The following is a 20,063-nucleotide window of genomic DNA, read 5'->3' as shown; positions in this document are numbered from 1 at the left end:
GACCATTTTTGCCTCCATCTAATGTACTTTCTGTCTCTGTAGATTTGCCTGTTTTGGACACTGCATTTAAATGGAATTTTACAAAGACTGTGTGTGTGTGTGTGTGTGTGGATAGCTTCTTTCACTTGACATAATGTTTTCAAAGTTCATCCATGATGTAGCATGTGTCAGTGCTTCTTTCCTTTTTATGACTGAGTAATATTCCATTATGAATATACTCTATTTTGTTTATTCATTTACCAGTTAATGGGCATTTGAATACCTTTTATGTTTTTACCTTTTTTTTAAAACTTTTGGTTCTTATTTATTTATTTATTTATTTATTTATTTATGGCTGCACTGGGTCTTCGTTCCTGCATGTAGGCTTTCTCTAGTTGTGGTGCGAGGGCTTCTCATTGCTGTGGCTTCTCTTGTTGCAAATCACAGGCTCTGGGCTCACTGGCTTCAGTAGTTGTGGGAAGTGGACTCAGTCGTGTCACACGGGCTCAGTTGCCCCACAGCATGTGGGATTTTCCTGGATGAGGGATTGAACCTATGTCCCCTGTATTGGCAGGCAGATTCCTAACCACTGGACTACCTGGGAAGCCCCTGATTAACTTCTGATGAATCAATAAATTCCTTTTTATGGTTAAGCATTTTTAATACAATGAAAGACTTGTTCTGCATAAAATATTGGACCATGTGATTATGATTTGATGGAGGCAGTGAATAGTATATAGGAACTTAAGACAGTCCTAGAAAATCAAGAATGTATGATTTATGTAACAAAGCCACATTTGTGTATTAGGCATCACTTCACATTGCAGGCTTCATAGTTATAAATCCTAATGTTTCATAATTGTGATATAATGGCTTTAAGATTGGCAGCTGGTGGGAGTTACCTGGTGGTCCAGTGCTTAAGACTCCTTGCTTCCACTGCAGGGGGCACAGGTTCCATCCCCAGTCAAGTAGCTAAGATCTCATGCTGTGTGGCATGACCAAAAACAAACAAAAGGTTTGCAACAGGTGCCTTAAAAATTATACTCTGACTGTTTATCACCTGCTGATCATCCACTTTTCTTTCATTTTCACAATCAGTGAAGAGAATTTATGATTATCTGTGAAAGAGATGTCTCCCACCCAGCTCCTCTCCCAAAGGCTATGAAACAAACACAGAAACTTTTTCAAATTTTAATATTTATTTTTATTTACTCATTTGACTGCACTGGGTCTTAGTTGCAGCCCACGGGATCTTCTATCTTTGCATGGCATGGGGAATCTTTAGTTCCAAACTCTTAGTTATGTCATGTGGGATCTAGTTCCCTGCATTGGGAGTGTGGAGTCTTAACTACTGGATCACCATGGAAGTCCTCTCAAATTTTATCAATGTTTTTACTACTAACAATTATAGAAAAACAGAAGTTAAATATCATAATCAGGGGACTCTGAGAATCCTAAGAAATAGTTATCAATACACAGTATAATGACCCAAATAACCGTGATGGTGTAGTCACTCACCTAGAGCCAGTTATCCTGGAGTGTGAAGACAAGTGGGCCTTAGGAAGCATTACTATGAACAAAGCCAGTGGAGGTGATGGAATTCCAGCTGATTTATTTCCAATCCTAAAAGATAATGCTGTTAAAGTGTTGCACTCAATATGTCAACAAATTTGGAAAACTCAACAGTGGCCACAGGACTGGAAAAGGTCAGTTTCCATTGCAATTCCAAAGAAAAGCAATGCCAAAGATTGTTCAAACTACCGTACAATTGCACTCATCTCACATGCTAGCAAAGTAATGCACAAAATTCTTCAAGCTAGGCTTCAGCAGTATGTGAACTGAGAACTTCAAGATGTACAAGCTGGGTTTAGTAAACAAGGGAATTCCAGAAAAACATCTACTTTTGCTTCATGGACTACACTAAAGCCTTTGACAGTGTGGATTACAACAAACTGTGGAAAATTCTTAAAGAGATAGGAGTACCAGACCACCTTACCTGTCTCCTAATAAACCTGAATGCAGGTCAAGAAACAACAGTTAGAACTGGACATGGAGCAACAGACTGGTTCAAAATTGGGAAAGGAGAACAATAAGGCTGTATATTGTCTCCCTGCTTATTTAACTTCTATGCAGAGTACATTATGCCAAAGGTGGGGCTGGATGAATCACAAACTGGAATCAATATTGCTGGGCGAAATATCAGCAACCTCAGGTATGCAGATGATACCACTCTAATGGCAGAAATTGAGAAGAAACTGAAGAGCCTATTGATGAGAGTGGAAGAGGAGAGTGAAAAAGCTGGTTTGAAACTTCGCATTAAAAAAAGCTAAGATCATGTCATCCAGTCCCATCACTTCATGGCAAATAGAACAGGAACAAGTGGAAGCAGTGACAGGTTTATCTTTTGGGGCTTCAAAATCACTGCAGCCATGAAACTAAAAGACGCTTGCTCCTTGGAAGAAAAGCTATGATAAACCTAGACAGCGTATTAAAAAGCAGAGACATCACTTTGCTGATAAAGGTCTGTAGGGTCAAAGCTATGGTTTTTCTAGTAGTTATGTATAGATGTGAGAGTTGGACCATAAAGAAGGCTGAGCACTGAAGAATGGATGCTTTTGAACTGTGGTGCTGGAGAAGACTCTTGAGAGTCCCTTGGACAGCAAGGAGATCAAATCAGTCAATGCGAAAAGAAATCAACCTGAATACTCATTGGAAGGACTGATGCTGAAGCTGAATCTCCAGTACTTTGGCCACCTGACATGAAGAGCCAACTCACTGGAAAACACCTTGATGCTGGGAAAGATTGAAGGCAAAACGAGAAAGGGATGGCAGAGGATGACATGATTAGATTGTATCACTGATTCACTGGACATGAGTTTGAGCAAACTCCAGGAGATAGTGAAGGACAGAGGAACTTGGTGAGCTGCAGTCCATGGGGTTAAACTGTCAGACACGACTTAGCAACTGAACAAAAACAACAACTAGTTATCATCCAAATATAAATGGGACTTGGGCTTATATAGCTCAATAGTTCCAACCTTCTTAGATGTTCCCTTAGGAGAGAGGCATTTGTCATAGAAGGACATTTGACTTGTATTTCTTGAAACTCAGAAAGTCTATCATCTCCATCAACACCTTTAACACCTTTCATAAGATATTTAATCAGGTGTAGGATAGAGCACAGGCTTTGGAAGTCAAACAGATCTGGGTTTGAAAACCAGTGTAGTAATTTCCCATTGCTATGTAACAAATTACCACAAACTTAGTTGCTTGAACATGCACTAATTATCTCACAGTTGCTGTGGGTCAGAAGTTCAGGCATGGCTTCGTTGGGTTCTTTGCTTCAGAGATTGTCAACCTGAACTAGGTTCTTATTTGGAGGTTATACTTCTAAAACTTCAACTTCTAAACTAGTGACTTTACTTGGATGTGTAGCTTTACGTATTTCATCAAATTTGGAAAGTTTTGGCTCACATATTGTTTCTATTCCTGTCTCTCTATCCTCTTCTGTGAGACTCCCGTTATGTATATGTAAACATATGCCAGTTTTTGTTTTTTTTTTGGCCACACTGTGCTGCTTATGGGATCTTAGTTCCTGACCAGGGAATCGAACCCATGCCCCCTGCGGTGGAAGTGCAGAGTCCTAACCACCGGACCACCAGGGAATTACCCTCTTTTTTTTTGTTAAGCTTCTCAAAGTGTGATCCTTAGGCCAGAAGCATCAATATCACTTGGGAAACTGTTAGAAATGTAAAATCTCAGGCCCTAACCTAGAGGTACTGAAGAAACTCTGGGAATGAGGCCCAGGAATATGAGCCCTCCAGGCAATTTTAATGCATGATAAAGTTTGAGAACCAATGTTTTAGCCAGTTATAATTTATTAATATAGGCTAGCCATGTGTGTTTCAATGAATTGATTAATTAATCAACAGTAGTCATAGTGATTAAACACCTACTAGATGCCAAGCACTGGACATACAATGAGATGACTTCTGCTCTAAATGATAGAACCTAGTCCTCAGGCACACTGGATCACATAGTGTTGTTAGGAAGGCTGCCACATAAACAGGTTTCAAGAGGTAATAAGAGGGTATATACGTGGAAATGTACTTGTGACTAGTCCTTGTGAGAGTGCAGAGAAGAGAGTGAAAAAGCTGGCTTGCAACTCAACATTCAAAAAGCAAAGATCATGGCATCACATCATTAAGTGCCATCACTTCATGACAAATAGAGGGTAAAAGTGGAAATGGTGACAGATTTTATTTTCTTGCGATCCAAAATCACTGTGGATGGGGACTGCAGCCATGAAATTAAAAGACGCTTGCTCCTTGGAAGAAAAGCTATGACAAACTCAGACAGCATTTTTAAAACCAGAGACATCACTTTGCTGACAAAGGCTTGTATAGTCAAAGCTATTATTTTTCCAGTAGTCATGTACCAATGTAAGAGTCAGACCATAAGGAAGGCTGAGTGCCAAAGAATGGATGCTTTTGAACTGTGGTGATGGAGAAGAATCTTGAGAGTCCCTTGGACAGCAAGGAGATCAAACCAGTCAATCCTGAAGTAAATCAACCCTGAGTATTCTTTGGAAGGTCTGATGCCACCTGCTGTGAAGAGCCAACTCAGTGGGAAAAAACTCTGATGCTGGGAAAGATTGAGGGCAGGAGGAGAAGAGGGTGACAAAGGATGAGATGGTGGGATGGCATCACTGACTCAGTGGACATGAGTTTGAGCAAACTCCAGGAGATAGTAAAGGGCAGGGAAGCCTGGAATGCTGCAGTCCATGGGGTTGCAAAGAGTTGGACACAACTTAGTGACTGAACAACCACAACAAGAGAAGGAGCACTGGAAATAAAAAGGCATCCTAAAATTGGAGCAGTGTAAGCGTTAGTTTCAGGCTGAGGTGAGAAAAAGCCCATTGAACCATTATGATTTGAATGAAGGAGATGATAAGATGGCAGAGTTGGTGGAAGTGTGGTGTTGAGTAATTTTCTTTATAAACTGGGAAGAATGTGTTTCTACTGTAGCCTCTAAATCCATTGCTGAGCCAAGTACACTTTTATCACTATTGAAATGGAAGTAATCATGGAAGTAATTATAACAGAAGATATATATCATTTATCATTGTGATATATATCAGTGTAAAATAAGAATATATGAACAGATTTAAAAAATTGTAATGGACAATTCTGAAAATAAAAGTAGAGAGAAGTGTATCATAAAACCGCTATGTACTTATAATCCAATTTTTGAGGTAGTTGTGACCAAATGAGATCATGTATATAAAGCCTTTATACAGAGTCTTAATATCAGTTCAATTCAGTCCTTCAGTCATGTCCGACTCTTTGGAACCCCGTGAACCGCAGCATGCCAGGCCTCCCTGTCCATCATCAACTCCCGGAGCTTGCTCAAACTCATGTCCATTGAGTGGGTGATGCCATCCAACCATCTCATCCTCTGTCATCCCCTCTTCTCCTGCCCTCAATCTTTCCCAGCATCAGGGTTTTTTCCAATGAGTCAGCTCTTCGCATCAGGTGGCCAAAGTATTGGAGTTTCAGCTTCAACATCCATCCTTCCAATGAACACCCAGGAGTGATCTCCTTTAGGATGGACTGGTTGGATCTCCTTGAAGTCCAAAGGACTCTCAAGAGTCTTCTCCAACACCACAGTTCAAAAGCATCAATTCTTCAGCACTCAGCTTTCTTTATAGTCCAACTCTCACATCCACACATGACTACTGGAAAAACCATAGCCTTGACTAGATGGAGGCTTTCAATAATGGCTTGTGTACCAGTCAGGGTTCAAGCAAAACAGCAAAAGAAGTTAACTGTAGGGATCTGACCTTATCAAGTGTAGGGGATAGTTGCATAGTCTATATGAGGCTCTTGTCTTTGTACTTGGTGATAGAGCTCAAAATCAACAGGGATGAGCTGGAACCTGCATCAGTTGCTCACTGACTCCAAGTCTCTAACTTTAGTGACCAGCAGAAGATGCTGTCCTTTATCATGGAGCCCATGACAGTTGGGGCTGCTAGGATCAGGTAGGAGCTAGAGGACAGGTGAGCCTGGCTGCTGCTACATGCCAACAAGGTAAGTATATGAGCTGCAAGGGAGCCTGGTACCTTGTAGCGACCTTTGAAACATAAAAAGTGTGGCTGTGACTTCGCTTTTGCTTTTTAAATCGCATGTAAGGTGTTCCTTGCCGTTTGCTTGGCAACCCGCTCCAGTATTCTTGCCTGGAAAATTCCATGGACAGAGAAGCCTGGTAGGCTACAGTCCATGGGGTTGCAAAGAGTCAGACGCAACTGAGCACACATATACACAACTAAGAATTATGCACAGAAGGGGATTCAGGGACATGTAGTTTTGGTTATTCATTACTGTGTAACAAACTACCCCCAGAGCCATAGCTTAAAATAGTAACAATCATTTATTTAGCTCAGGAATATGCAATTTAGGCAGGCCTCAGTGAGGACAGCTCATTTGTGCTCCATATGGCGTCAGCTAGGGTGGCTCCAAAGACTTGTCAGAGGCTGGCTGGGGACTGGAATCATCTGAAGGCTCCCTCACTCCCATGTCTGGCGGTTGATGCTGGCAGCTGGAACAGCTGGCGCTCTGTCTGTGTGGTCTCTCTGGCATGGCAGCTTCATGGTAGCCAGACTTCTTATTAGAGTTCAGAGTTCCAAAGATATGAGATGAGAGAGGCAGACAGACAGTGACAGGCAGACAAAGTTTTTATTCTGGTTCTGCCATTTATTAGCGGTGTCACTTTAAGCATGTCTTCTCTCTGATCCTCAGTTCTCAAATATTAAAAATCAGAACTTATATTGGAGTTGCTGAGAAGAAGACCCTTAGGCAATAATTTGAGTGAAAGTAGTTTATTTGGAAGTTAATCCCAGGAAATATCAGAAGGGAGCTGGGAAGCTTGCAAGGAAGGGAAGGAAGCCAGTAAAAGGTACTTACGCAAGTAACCCCTTAGGCAATGGAAGCTTAAAACCTCTGGGAACCCTGGGGAACCACTGTAGAACTTATGTCTCAGAATTAGGATATCAACCGAAACCAGCCATTGGGTGAGAACTGGGCAGAGGTGGGGGGTGAGGGGGTGGGATGGGGAGTGGGAGGTGGCTGAGGGAGAATTAATTCTCAGCACTTTTGCCCTGTTAGGTTCCACAGGTGAGAAAAACCCTCAGACAAAGAGATATAGGTACTGTTGGAGGAAAATTAAGCAGGTTTGGACTGAAAATAGTAATAGCTGAAGGGATATGAACAGGGCACCAACAGGGATTGATACAAAGGATATCAGTTGTTTTTTTAAGGTTGAATAACTAAAATGAGATAATACACAAAACATCCTCTACTGGTGTGATGGTTCCAGTTTTTGCTTTGGGATCCTCCACATCAGGATTCAAGGGAGGCATTCAGAGGTCCTGGAACTTTGAATACTGTCAACTTCCTAAAAGTAAGTCTCAACAAATGACATTAATGTATATGGATTACCACTTCCCTCAATGAACTTCACGGCTGATCATGTTAAACTCTGCATTGTTGTTGTTGTTCAGTAGCTAAGTTGGTTCTGACTCTTTGTGACCCCATGGATTACAGTAGGCCAGGCTTCCTTGTCTCTCACTTCCCTGTCCCTCTTGCAGAGTTTGCTCAAACTCATGTCCAGTGAGTCGGTGATGCTATCCAACCATCTCATCCTCTGTTGCTTCCTTCTCCTGCCTTCAATCTTTCCCACCATCAGGGTCTTTTCCAGTGAGTTGGCTCTTCGAATCAGGTGGCCAAAGTGTTGGAGCTTCAGCTTCAGCATCAGTCCTTCCAATGAATATTTAGGGTTGATTTCCTTTAGGACTGACTGGTTTGATTTCCTTGCAGTCCAAGGGAATCACAAGAGCCTTTTCCAGCACCATAATTCAAAACCATCAATTCTTCAGTGCTCAGTTTTCTTTATGGTTCAACTCTCACATCTGTACCTGACTACTGGAAAAACCGTAGCTTCGACTATAATAGGGATCTTTGTTAGCAAAATGATGTCTCTGCTTTTTAATATGTTGTCTAGGTTTGTCATAGCTTTCCTTCCAAGGAGCAAGCATCTTTAACTTCATTGCTGCAGTCACTGTCTGCAGTGATTTTGAAGCCCAAGAAGATAAAATCTGTCACTGTTTCCACTTTTTCCCTTCTATTTGCCATCAAATGATGAGACTGGATCCCACAATTTTCTTTTTTGAATGTTGAGTTTTAAGTCAGCTTTTTCACTGCCCTCTTTCACCCTCATCAAGTAACTTTTTATTTCCTCTTTGCTTTCTGCTATTAGAGTGGTATCATCTGCATATATTAGGTTGTTGGTATTTCTCCTGGCAATCTTGATTCCAGCTTGTGATTCATCCAGCCTGGCATTTTGCACAGAAACATAATGTAATATGCACAGAAGTTAAATAAGCAGAGTGACAATTAACAGTCTTGATTTATTCCTTTCTCAATTTTGAAACAGTTCATTGTTTCATGTCTGGTTCTAACCGCTGCTTCTTGACTTGCATACAGATTTCTCTGGAGACAAGTAAGATGGTCTGGTATTCCCATCTCTTTATGAATTTTCCACAGTTTGTTGTGATTCACACAGTCAAAGGCTTTAGCATAGTCAATAAAGCAAAGCAGATGTTTTTCTGGAATTCCTTAGCTTTCTCCATGACCGAATGAATCTTGGCAATTTGATCACTGATTGCTCTGCCTTTTCTAAATCCAGCTTGTATGTCTGGAAGTTCTCAGTTCACATACTGCTGAAGCCTAGCTTGAAGGATTTTGAGCATTACCTTGCTAGCATGTGAAATGAGTGCAAATCATGTGGTAGTTTGAACCTTCTTTGGCATTGCCCTTCTTTGGGATTGAAATGAAAACTGACCTTTTCCAGTCCTGTGGCCCCTGCTGAGTTTTCCAAATTTGCTGGCATATTGTGTGTAGTACTTTAATAGCACCATCTTTTAGGATCTGTAATAGCTCAGCTGGAATGCCATCACCTCCACTAGCTTTGTTCATAGTAATGCTTCCTAAGACCCACTTGACTTCACACTCCAGGATGTCTGGCTCTAGGTGAGTGGTCACACTATCATGGTTATCTGGGTCATTAAGACCTTTTTCATACAGTTCTTCTGTGTATTCTTGCTACCGCTTCTTAATCTCTTCTCCTTCATTTAGGTCCTTATGGTTTCTGTGCTTTATCATGCCCATCATTGCATGAAATATTCTCTTGGTATCCAATTTTCTTGAAGAGATCTCTAGTCTTTCTTGTTCTATTGTTTTCCTCTGTTTCTTTGCTTTGTTCATTTAAAAGGCTTTCTGTTTGCTATGCTCTGGAACTTTGCATTCAGTTGGGTATATCTCTCTTTTTCCCTTGCTTTTCAGTTCTCTTCTTTTCCTGGCTATTTGTAAAGCCTTTGCCATCAGACAACCACTTTGCTGTCTTGCATTTCTTTTTCTCTGGGATGGTTTGGTCACTGCCTCCTATACAATGTTATGAACCTCTGTCCATAGTTCCTCAGGCACTCTGTCTACCAGTTCTAACCCCTTGACTCTGTTTGTCACCTCCACTGTATAATCATAAGGGATTTGATTTAGGTCATTCATAAATGTGCTAGAAATTTTCCCTACTTTCTTCATTTTAAGTCTGAATTTTGCAACAAGGAATTCATGATCTGAGCCACAGTCAGCTCTTGATCTTGCTTTTGCTGACTGTATACAGCTTCTCCATCTTCAGCTGCAAAGAATATAATCAATCTGATTTTGATATTGACCATCTGGTGATGTCCATATGTAGAATCATCTCTTGTGTTGTTCAAAGAGGGTATTTCCTCTGACCAGTGTGTTCTCTTGACAAACTGTTAGCCTTTGCCCTGCTTCATTTTGTACTCCAAGGGTAAACTTGCCTGTTATTCCAGATATCTTCTAGCTTCCTACTTTTGCATTCTAATCCCCTATGATGAAAAGGATCTCTTTTTTGGTGTTAGTTCTAGAAGGTCTTGTAGGTCTTCATAGACTCTGCAGATGACCATTATATCTACTACTGTGGGCAAAAATCCCTTAGAAGAAATGGAGTAGCCCTCATAGTCAACAGAAGAGTCTAAAATGCAATCTCAAAAATGACAGAATGATCTTTGTTCATTTCCAAGGCAAACCATTCAATATCACAGTAATCCAAGTCTATGCCCCAACCAGTAATGCTGAAGAAGCTGAAGTTGAATGGTTCTATGAAGACCTACAAGACCTTCTAGAACTAGCACCAAAGAAAAGATATCCTTTTCATCATAGGGGACTGGAATGCAAAAGTAGGAAGTCGAGAGATACCTCGAATAACAGGCAAATTTGGCCTTGAGTACAAAATGAAGCAGGGCAAAGGCTAACAGAGTTTTGCCAAGAGAACGCATTGGTCATAGCAAACACCTTCTTCCAACAAGAGATGACTCTACACATGGACATCACCAGATGGTCAATACCGAAATCAGATTGACTATATTATTGCAGCCAAAGATGGAGAAGCTGTATAAAGTCAGCAAAAACAAGACTGGGAGCTGACTGTGGCTCAGATTATGAACTCCTTATTGCCAAATGAAAAGTGAAAGTGAAAGTCGCTCAGTTGTGTCTGACTCTTTATGAGCCCATTGACTATACATTCCATGGAATTCTCCAGGCCAGAATACTGGAATGGGTAGGGTAACCTTTCTTTCTCCAGGGGATCTTCCTAACCCAGGGATCAAACCCAGGTCTCCCACATTGCAGGTGGATTCTTTACCAGCTGAGCCACAAGGGAAGCCCCCTATTGCCAAATTCAGACTTAAAGAATGTAGGGAAAATCACTAGACCATTCAGGTATGACCTAAGTCAAATCCCTTACAATTATACAGTGGAAGTGACAAATAGATGCAAGGTATTAGATCTGATAGATTGCCTGAAGAACTATGGATGGAGGTTCGTGACATTGTACAGGAGTCAGTGAGCAAGACCGTCCCCAAGAAAAAGAAATACAAAAAGGCAAAATGGTTGTCTGAGGAAGACTTACACATAGCTGAGAAAAGAACAGAGGCTAAAGGCAAAGGAGAAAAGGAAAGATATACTCATTTGAATGCAAATTTCCAAAGAATAGCAGAAGAGATAAGAAAGCCTTCTTCAGTGATCAACACAAAGAAAAGGAGGAAAACAATAGAATGGAAAAGACTAGAGATCTCTTCAAGAAAATTAGAGATACCAAGGGAACATTTCATGCAAAGATGGACACAATAAAGGACAGAAATTGTAAGGACCTAACAGAAGCAGAAAATATTAAGAAATGCTGGCAAGAATACACAGAAGAACTATACAAAATTATCTTCATGACCCAGATAACCACGATGGTGTGATCACTTACCTAGAGCCAGACATCCTGGAATGTAAAGTCTAGTGGGCCTTAGGAAGCATCATTACGAACAAAGCTAGCGGAGGTGATGGAGTTCCAGCTGAGCTATTTCAAATCCTAAAAGATGGTGCTTTGAAAGTGCTACACTCAATATGCCAGCAAATTTGGAAAAGTCAGCAGTGGCCATAGGCCTGGAAAAGGTCAATTTTTATTTAAACCCCAAAGAAGGGCAATGCCAAAGAATGTTCAAACTACCGCACATTTGGACTCATCTCATATGCTAGTAAAGTAATGCTCAAAATTCTCCAATCCAGGCTTCAACAGTATGTAAACTGTGTACTTCCAGATGTTCAAGCTGGATTTAGAAAAGGCAGAGGAACCAGTGATCAAATTGCTAAGATTCATTCGGTCATGGAGAAAGCAAGAGAATTCCAGAAAAACATCCATTTCTGCTTTATTGATTATGCCAAAACCTTTGATTGTGTGAAGTGAAGTGAAAGTCACTCAGTTGTGTCCATCTCTTTGTGATCCCATGGACTGTGTCCATGGAATTCTCCAGGCCAGAATACTGGAGTGGGTAGCCTTTCCTTCCTCCAGGGGATCTTCCCAACACAGGGAATGAACCCAGGTCTCCCGCATTGCAGGCAGATTCTTTACCAGCTGAGCCAAAGGGAAGCCCAAGGATACTGGAGTGAGTAGCCTATGCCTTCTCCAGCGGATGTTCCCAAACCAGGAATCGAACCAGGGTCTCCTGGATTACAGGTGGATTCTTTACCAACTGCTCTGTCAGGGAAGTAGATCACAGTAAACTGTGGAAAATTCTTCAAGAGATGGGAATACCAGACCCCCTTACCTGCCTCCTGAGAAATCTGTATGCTGTCAAGAAGCAACAGTTAGAACTGGACATGGAACAACAGACAGGGAAAGTAGTACGTCAAGGCTGTATATTGTCACCCTGCTTATTTAAGTTATATACAGAGTATATCACGAGAAACGCTGGGCTGGATAAAGCACAAGTTCGAATCAAGGTTGCAGGGAGAAATATCAATAACCCCAGATACGCAGATGACACCACCCTTATGGCAGAAAGTGAAGAGGAACGGAAGATCCTCTTGATGAAAGTGAAAGAGGAAAGTGAAAAAGCTGGCTTAAACTCAACATTCAAAAAACTAAGATCATGGCATCCGGTCCCATTACTTCATGGCAATAGATGGGAAAACAATGGAAACAGTGAGAGAGCTTATTTTCTTGGGCTCCAAAATCACTGTAGATGGTGATTGCAGCCATGACATTAAAAGACATTTGCTCCTTGGAAGAAAAGCTATGACAAACCTAAACACCATATCAAAAAGCAGAGACATTGGTGACAAAGGTCCATCTAGTCAAAGCTATGGTTTTTCCAGTAGTCAAGTATGGTTGTGAGAGTTGGACTATAAAGAAAGCTGAGTGCTGAAGAATTGATGCTTTTGAACTGTGGTGTTGGAGAAGACTCTGGGAAGTCTCTTGGACAGCAAGGAGATGAAACAAGTAAATCCTAGAGGAAATCAGTTCTGAATATTCATTGGAAGGACTGATGCTGAAGCTGAAACTCCAACACTTTGGCCACCTGATGCGAAGAACTGACTCACTGGAAAAGACTCTGATGCTGGGAAAGATTGAAGGCAGGAGGAGAAGGGGACAACAGAGGATGAGACAGTTGGATGGCATCACTGATGCGATGGACATGAGTTTGAGAAAGCTCAGGAATTTGGTGATAGTCAGGGAAGCCTGGCGTGCTGTAGTCCATGGAGTCACAAAGAGTCGGACTCGACTGAGGGACTGAACTTAAAACCTCTAATAGCCTATAGGAGTTCCGACCTTCCAGTGGTTCCTCATAACTCTTAACCCACATAAGGCTAGCCACTTTCTTTAATCTTATTCAAACTCTGACCCCTTCCAGAAGCCCCTCTTTCCCCATGTGTTCTGGAACTCATAATCGGGTAATATTTCCTGAGAATAGCTGCAAACCAACCCTATTATGGTATTGAACTCCCAAATCTGCAGTCATTTTATAGTTAACTGTGTTATCTTTGAAGATTTTTGAATAGAGGAGTGACATAATCCAATCTTTGCAAAGATTTTGGTGTGCAAGATTAGAAGATGACAGGAAAGAGGGAAAAGCTGTGTGTATGTCTAAGGTATTACAGCTACCCATTTTGAGGCGTGAGAGGCGGGAGGACCTGAGTTGGCATGAAACACAGCGACAGTAAAGGAAGCCACTGAGGTGAAAGTGGCAAAGCTTCGTGTCTAGTAAACAATGGCCTGGTATCTGAAAACCTTGGTTCCTGGGCATGGTGCCTCTGCCAGTCTCGCAGTGTTGGTGGTGTCCTCCCCAAGTGTAGGAAAGGAATGACACTACCTCGCAGGGTCACAGAGGGGAGCGAGGGGATAAAACTGGCTGCGTGCTCAGCACTGTGTCTGCAACAGGGTAAAGCGCGCCAATCCTGTTTTCTTTTTTCTATTAAGGAAAAGCGGGGGGAGATTATACCATCCACATCCCCGAGATTGCCGTTAGTGGTGAGCCTAAGTACCGGGCATGCTGTCCACTCCCCTTACCCTTACAGGGGAAAGACCCCGAAGAAAGTGGCAGGGAGAGTGTGCTCCAGAGCGTCCGCTCCCAGGCCTCTCCGCAATCCACCCTCCGCCCCAAAGCTCCTCCAGCCGGGAGCTGTTGCCGGGGCCCGGGCACCGCCCAACTCCAGCGCAGGCCAATGGTAGGGCGGCCTGGGCACCGCCCAGCCGCAGTGAAGGCCTATAGTGGGGCGGCACGGGCACCGCCCTGATTCTCCGCCGGCCAATAGCGGCGTGGCCCGGTGCGGGGGACCGCCTCCAGCCGGGCGGGTAGGTGGAGAGGCGGTCACCGGCTCCGCCTCACTCCCCTCTGACCCGGTGTCTCGTCTCTCTCTCTTCCTGTTCCAAACCACGTGGACGCGCCGGGGGCTGCGGGAGGGAACCCAGGCCGCCCCTGCCGCTGTCGCCGCTACTGCCAGTAGCGCGCGACCCCTTCGCCCATCCGAAGTCGCCTCGTCCCTGCTGCCCGCGCCTTTGCGGAGGGCGTGCACATGGCGACCCAGGCGCACTCCCTCAGCTACTCAGGCTGCAACTTCTTGCGCCAGCGTCTGGTCCTGTCCACTCTGAGTGGGCGCCCCGTCAAAATCCGAAAGATTCGGGCCAGAGACGACAACCCCGGCCTCCGAGGTAACTCCGGGGCGCGCAGCTCGCAGGGTGGGCGCAGGGCCCGAGGGGAGACCGCGCTCTTGCCCTGGGGGCCGGCACGCGGGGAGCCTCCGGGTTCCGTGGGCGCGTGGGGGAGGGCTCGCAGCGCGTCTCCCCCACACCAGAACGCGCCTGAGGTTGTGGGGAGGCGGGTCGCGCCCCGAGGACTGAGCTCTGGTGCGCGCGGCGCTCCGCGTCTCCCAGGCGCTGGTAGTAAACAGCTACACGTTTTCCAGCATTACGTGTTGCAACATATCCCAGGCATCGCCCCCTCGTTTGTCTTGAGTCCCTCTTGCTCCCGCTATAAACCTCTCAAAAGAGAGAAACAGTTTGTTGGACCGAAATGTGGTGAGTGTGCAGATGTAAAGACGGAGAGAGATGTGAAGAGAGCGAAGTACCACTGGTTGGTTTTCTCCCCTGTCCCAAAACAGGTCTCAGAAGCAGATGTCCCCTTGGTCGCCACCGGCTGTCCCCGTCGCCATGATTTCTTGGCTGCCCTCACACATCTCCTTGCGTGTGGATTAAAGAATTTTTAAAAATTCTGTGTTTGTTTTCAGCCGTGACTGTGATTGGTTTGTGCAGGACAGAAGCTTTGAGATAAATTTTTAACCGTCATGGGCCTAATTGCCTTGACTTTAGTAAAGGGTTGGTGACAAGTGCTAAACTATAGGCTTCAGAGCTCTCTTTTTGCCCTACAAAGCTGAATAGGTGAAAAATAAGGCCCCATTTAAACCCATATCAGGTTAACTGTGTCCAAATTTCAACGGGTCCCCTAGAATAAGACTCGTATATTTAAAAGCTTCTGTCTGGTTATTCCGAATTGGGAAAATTACTTCAAGAAAAAAAGAAAACCTCTGCATATTGAAGGAGAAGAGGGTTTGTGGTTGGTCCTGGGAGATTTCTGGGCCCTGTTGGTGTGTTTAATTTTGCGCTGGCTCCTATACTCGGTGGCTAGCCCATTTCGTCATCTGTCTGAATGCATTTTCTGGATGTTTCTGCCTCTCTTGAAGGGTGATTGGTTGCACGTAAGGGGAAATGCCATGTCATAGATGGAGATAGAAGGTTCGTAAGGAAAGAACCAGATAAACCCCTGTACCATGGAGAGGAACCTGGTGACAGGGAGAAAGGCTCCCGTTGGTACATGATTATTGTCCCCTCACTGTCCTGAAGAAGTTGAGGGACCGCTAGCATGGTTTTTGCCAGGTGCTCTTCCTCTCAACATTTCTTACCTTAATTTTGAGTCTGACCCCTGGGTGAAGCAATTGCTTGATTGCTCTACTCTGGCATTCCCTGTCAACTCTCCCATTAGCCCCCTATATTAGCCTAGAGAACTCATAGCTATCTGGATGTGGTATGAAGACAGGGTTCTAGGAACACTGGGGATAGCATTTTTAAATAGAGGTACTTGAGCTTCCCAGGTGGCTCAGTGGTAAAGAATCTGCCTGCCAATTCAGGAGACCTGGGTTCAATCCTTGGGTGGGGAAGATTCTCTGGAGGAGAAAATGGCAACCGACTCCAGTATTCTTGCCTGGAGAATCCCACGGACAGAGGAGCCAGGTGGGGTACAGTCCATAGGGTCACAAAGAGTCAGACAAGACTGAGTGACTGAGCATACATTCATACTTTAGCCTGTAGACCTGGGATTTCTAATGGAAATATCGTGCCCATGAGATATAATTTAGTGATGTTTCCCTTTCTCCCTCCTGCACTGTTTGTGAATATCTCTTCACTGCCACACACATGAATGGAACTTGGGCACTTGGCATTTTTCTGAAAAGATACCAGACTCTGGTACCTGGGGACGGTAGTACTGGTTAGCAGAAGTGCTGGTATTATATGAGGAGCACTCTGTATAGCTTTATTTGCCTTATCTTATTAATATACTAGGGGGTAAAAAAAGACCCTTAATTTAGACCTTCTTGGCTGGATTCAAGGCCTCAGAAATTCTGTAGACATGTACTTAATTTCTAAGGAGAGAACTAAGATATATGTATATACAGGCATTCATAGACATATATATGTCATACGTACATATATGTAAGTGTATATACATACACACATATAAATACATGTAGCCCTTGACAGATGATGTGATCATAGTCAAATGAGTCTGTAGTAGCTTCAGTGGAGATGTAGCCAGCGAATGTCTTATCTGTCATCTATCCCTTTCTGACTCTTCCTGACTTAGATTCTGAGAGTTAGAAAAAACTCAGCATCTCCAATAAAATTTTCAGTTCAAGTGCAAGAATTGTGTCTCCAGAAAGTGGTTGCTTAAATATCTCCTCTGGTGGGAGCTTTGAAGGTTGGAGGTGGCATCTCTGGACTAGTCATTCATAAAAGGTTCATTGAGCCCCAGGTTGAGCACAGCTTTGTGGAGGTGTAAACATGAGAAGCTCATTGCTCCGCTCTCAAGGAGCTTTCTGAGGAAGAGTTGAGAGGCTAAGTATCCTGAGTAACTTGAGGTAGGAAGTTGTAATGGGGCTCCGCAGGGTTACAGCAAAGGCTTGCCCAGAGGTTATGATGGAAGACACTCTGGATCTTCTGATCTGACCGGATAGGACCGAGATGGTGGCTTCGGGAATCGTTGGTGAAAGAAACAGCTTTTAAGTCCAAAAGTTCTTCATTTTCTTTATTTCGTGGAGGTTTATACCCTCCGAGGTGGCACAGTGGTAAAGAATCTGCCTGCCAATGTAAGAGACAGAAGAGATGTGGGTTCTCTCCCCGGGTTGGGATGATTCCCTGGAGTAGGAAATGACAACCCACTCTAGTATCCTTGCCTAGAAAATTACATGAACAGAGAAGCGTGGCAGACTACAATACATGGGGTTGCAAAGAGTCGGACATGACTGAGCACACAAAGATGATGGATACACTCTTCATTTGTCCTGGTCATAGTAGGTTGGGAGTTGAGAGCTTGGGCTCAGTTAGATCTCTGTTTGAAATAGGGTTCTGCTTTTGCTATTAGCTATTGGAGCTCCTGAGCCTCAGTTTTTTTCATCTGTAAAGTGAGGCCATTACTACAACTTCAGAGGGTCTTGTGAGAATTAAATGAAATAGTGCTTGAAAGTGCACTCAGCAGAGCCTGGTGTGTAGAAAGAGTAAATATTAGCTGGTTTTATTTTTTTTAACTTCTGTTCACTGGTATAGTTCCATTGTCTGGCATTCAAAATCTGTTCCTGCTTCTATGTGGAAATTTTTCAAATATTTAATTGTACCTTCTCTGTTTTCTTTTCAGTCTAAAAGTTTCCTTTTAGGTGATGGCTTCCAAATATTTGTGTGTTATATGTATAATGTAGTGGTTCTTAGGCAGGAGCAGTTTTGCTCCCTGGGGATATTTGGCAGTGTTTGGAGACATTTTTGGTTGTCACAACTGAAAGGCTGCTCCTGGCACCTAGTGGGTGGAGCCCAGGGATGCTCCTAAACATCCTACCGTGCACTGGACAGCTCCCCACACAAAGAACTATTCTGTGTAAAATATCAGTGCTGATGTTGGAAAACCCTGCTCTACCAGACTTAATTGGGCTTTCCAGGTGGCTCAGTGGTAAAGAATCCACCTGCCAATGCAGGAGATGTGGGTTCAATCCCTGAGTAAGGAAGATCTGGAGAAGGGAATGGCAACCCACTCTAGTGTTCTTGCCTGGGAAATTCCATGGACAGAGAAGCTTGGCTGGCTACAGTTTGTGGGGTCCCAAAAGAATCGGACACACTTAGTGACTAAACAACAGCAACAACTGAATTTAATTGTTAAGCTTTTTCTTTTCTTCATATCCGTAATGACTGGGAATAGCAGCATGAGGTACCAAGAAAACTGCAAAAAGATTCAGAAGGGGATGAGACACAAGTCAAATTGTGATTTCAGCTAGATTTGTTAATCTTTTAAAGAGATTATTTGTCTCCTCTGAACGAGGAATTGTAAACAATGAGAAGAATTTGAATCCCAAAGAAAGAAGATCCTGGAATAGTTTTTATTAATTATGCAGCCATGATGTGTAATATTTACTTCACTTTTGAGGCACATGAACGATTATATTGCCTCATTAGATTCTTTCCATCAGTGAGGATGAAGTAAATATTCTTCTGTTGCTGTTTTACTAAAGGTAAAAAAGGCAAGACATTGTTAAGTAAGATAGCTGGTGAAGTTCAATATCCAGTCAGTAACAGCCAGAAGCAGACGGCAGCCAGCCCCAGTCGGCAAAGCCTGTTCTCCCATCTGACTGCTTGGTGGACTTGAGTGTTCCTCAGATTATAAAGCAGCTGTCCAGAGTGCTTCTGTTTCTGGATTTCACGAGGGCTGTATCCTGCAGGGTTCAGTTGAATTAACATTTTCTGGGTAAAGGTGAGGTCCATATGGAAAGAATTCACAAGAATGATGATTTTTTAAAAGTGAGAATACAGAAATGATGGACTTGGGTAAGAGCCCTGATTTAGCACTTAGGACATGGGATTGCTGCTACCCATGTCTCTGAGTAGGTCACATGTTTACGCTTTGCTGTGAATCTGGAGAAGTTATTTGGTCCTCGGGGAGTGCTGCAGGTGGCTTAACCAGATGAGTTTCTGAAAAAGGAGGGGTAAGTGAGATTTTAATAAAAAGAATCCTTTAAAATGTGCTGAGGAAACATGCCACATGGAGGTCCTTAAAGTAAAATATCTTTTGGCAAACTGATAACATTGTTTTGGGGATAAGTCTGGGTATTCATTAATTGGATTTTGTAAAAGGAGGATTGTAAGGGCAAATTATTTTTCTTCTCTGCTCTCAATACTTCTGACACCAGATGTGTGGGGTTTCCTTTCCACACCAGGCAGTTGTCCAGTTCTCAGTGGACATTCACTGGGTGTCCTACAAATTTAACTCAATTGTGAACTACCTCTGTGGTGATAGCATCAAATCCCACAGGTTAAGGACTTAATCTCAAATCCCAGTCACGAGCCCTGACCATTTTATACTTAGTAGCAACCAGTTATAATTCGGGGGTTCCCAAACCCCCTCCTGAGGTCTAATAATTTGCTAAAATTATGTCTCATGAAGCTTAGGGAAATATTTATTTGCATTTACCAGTTTATAATAAAGGATACAAAAGATAAAGATGAGTAGTCAGATGAAGAGATACATAGGGTAGGTCCAGAAGAGTCCTGAAGGTAGGGGCTTCCATCCTTGTGGAATGGTGGGGGTTTGTTATTCTCCCAGAATGTGGATTTTTTTTGTTTTGTTTTAAACTAACCTGAAGTTCTCTCCTTGTTCAAGAATTTTTACAGGGCTTGATCTCCAGGCCCACCTCCACACCGTGCCACCCCTGTAGAAGTCAGTAGGATTGAAAGTTCTAACCGTCTAATCTTTTGATTTTTCTAGTGACCAGCCCCATCCTGAGGCTGCCTAGGGGCTCCACCCTAAGTCACCTCAGGAGCATAAACTCAGGTGTGCTCAAAAGGGACTCTGTATAAATAGCGTT

The 20,063-nt window shown here is 43.2% G+C and overlaps 1 protein-coding gene across 8 annotated transcripts in view; it reads left to right on the top strand.

Annotated features, from left to right (window-relative positions):
- Positions 1–14,326: 14,326 nt before the first annotated feature.
- Positions 14,327–20,063, top strand: part of RCL1 (RNA terminal phosphate cyclase like 1) — a 230,895-nt gene continuing 225,158 nt past the window's right edge. For all 8 annotated transcript variants that reach the window (XR_014057021.1, XM_081501657.1, XM_081501627.1 and 5 more), the window contains exon 1: positions 14,327–14,598. Coding sequence is in view for 7 of the 8 variants with exons in the window: in XM_081501657.1 (XP_081357783.1) it covers positions 14,463–14,598 (136 nt within the window). In the remaining variant the exon portion in view is untranslated. The remainder of the gene's footprint in view (positions 14,599–20,063) is intronic.

The sequence above is a fragment of the Giraffa tippelskirchi genome, chromosome 1 (genome assembly GCF_054371585.1).
Source record: "Giraffa tippelskirchi isolate mGirTip1 chromosome 1, T2T-mGirTip1v1.2.pri, whole genome shotgun sequence".
Classification (NCBI taxonomy): domain Eukaryota; kingdom Metazoa; phylum Chordata; class Mammalia; order Artiodactyla; family Giraffidae; genus Giraffa; species Giraffa tippelskirchi.
This window is presented reverse-complemented; position numbering and strand designations above follow the sequence as displayed.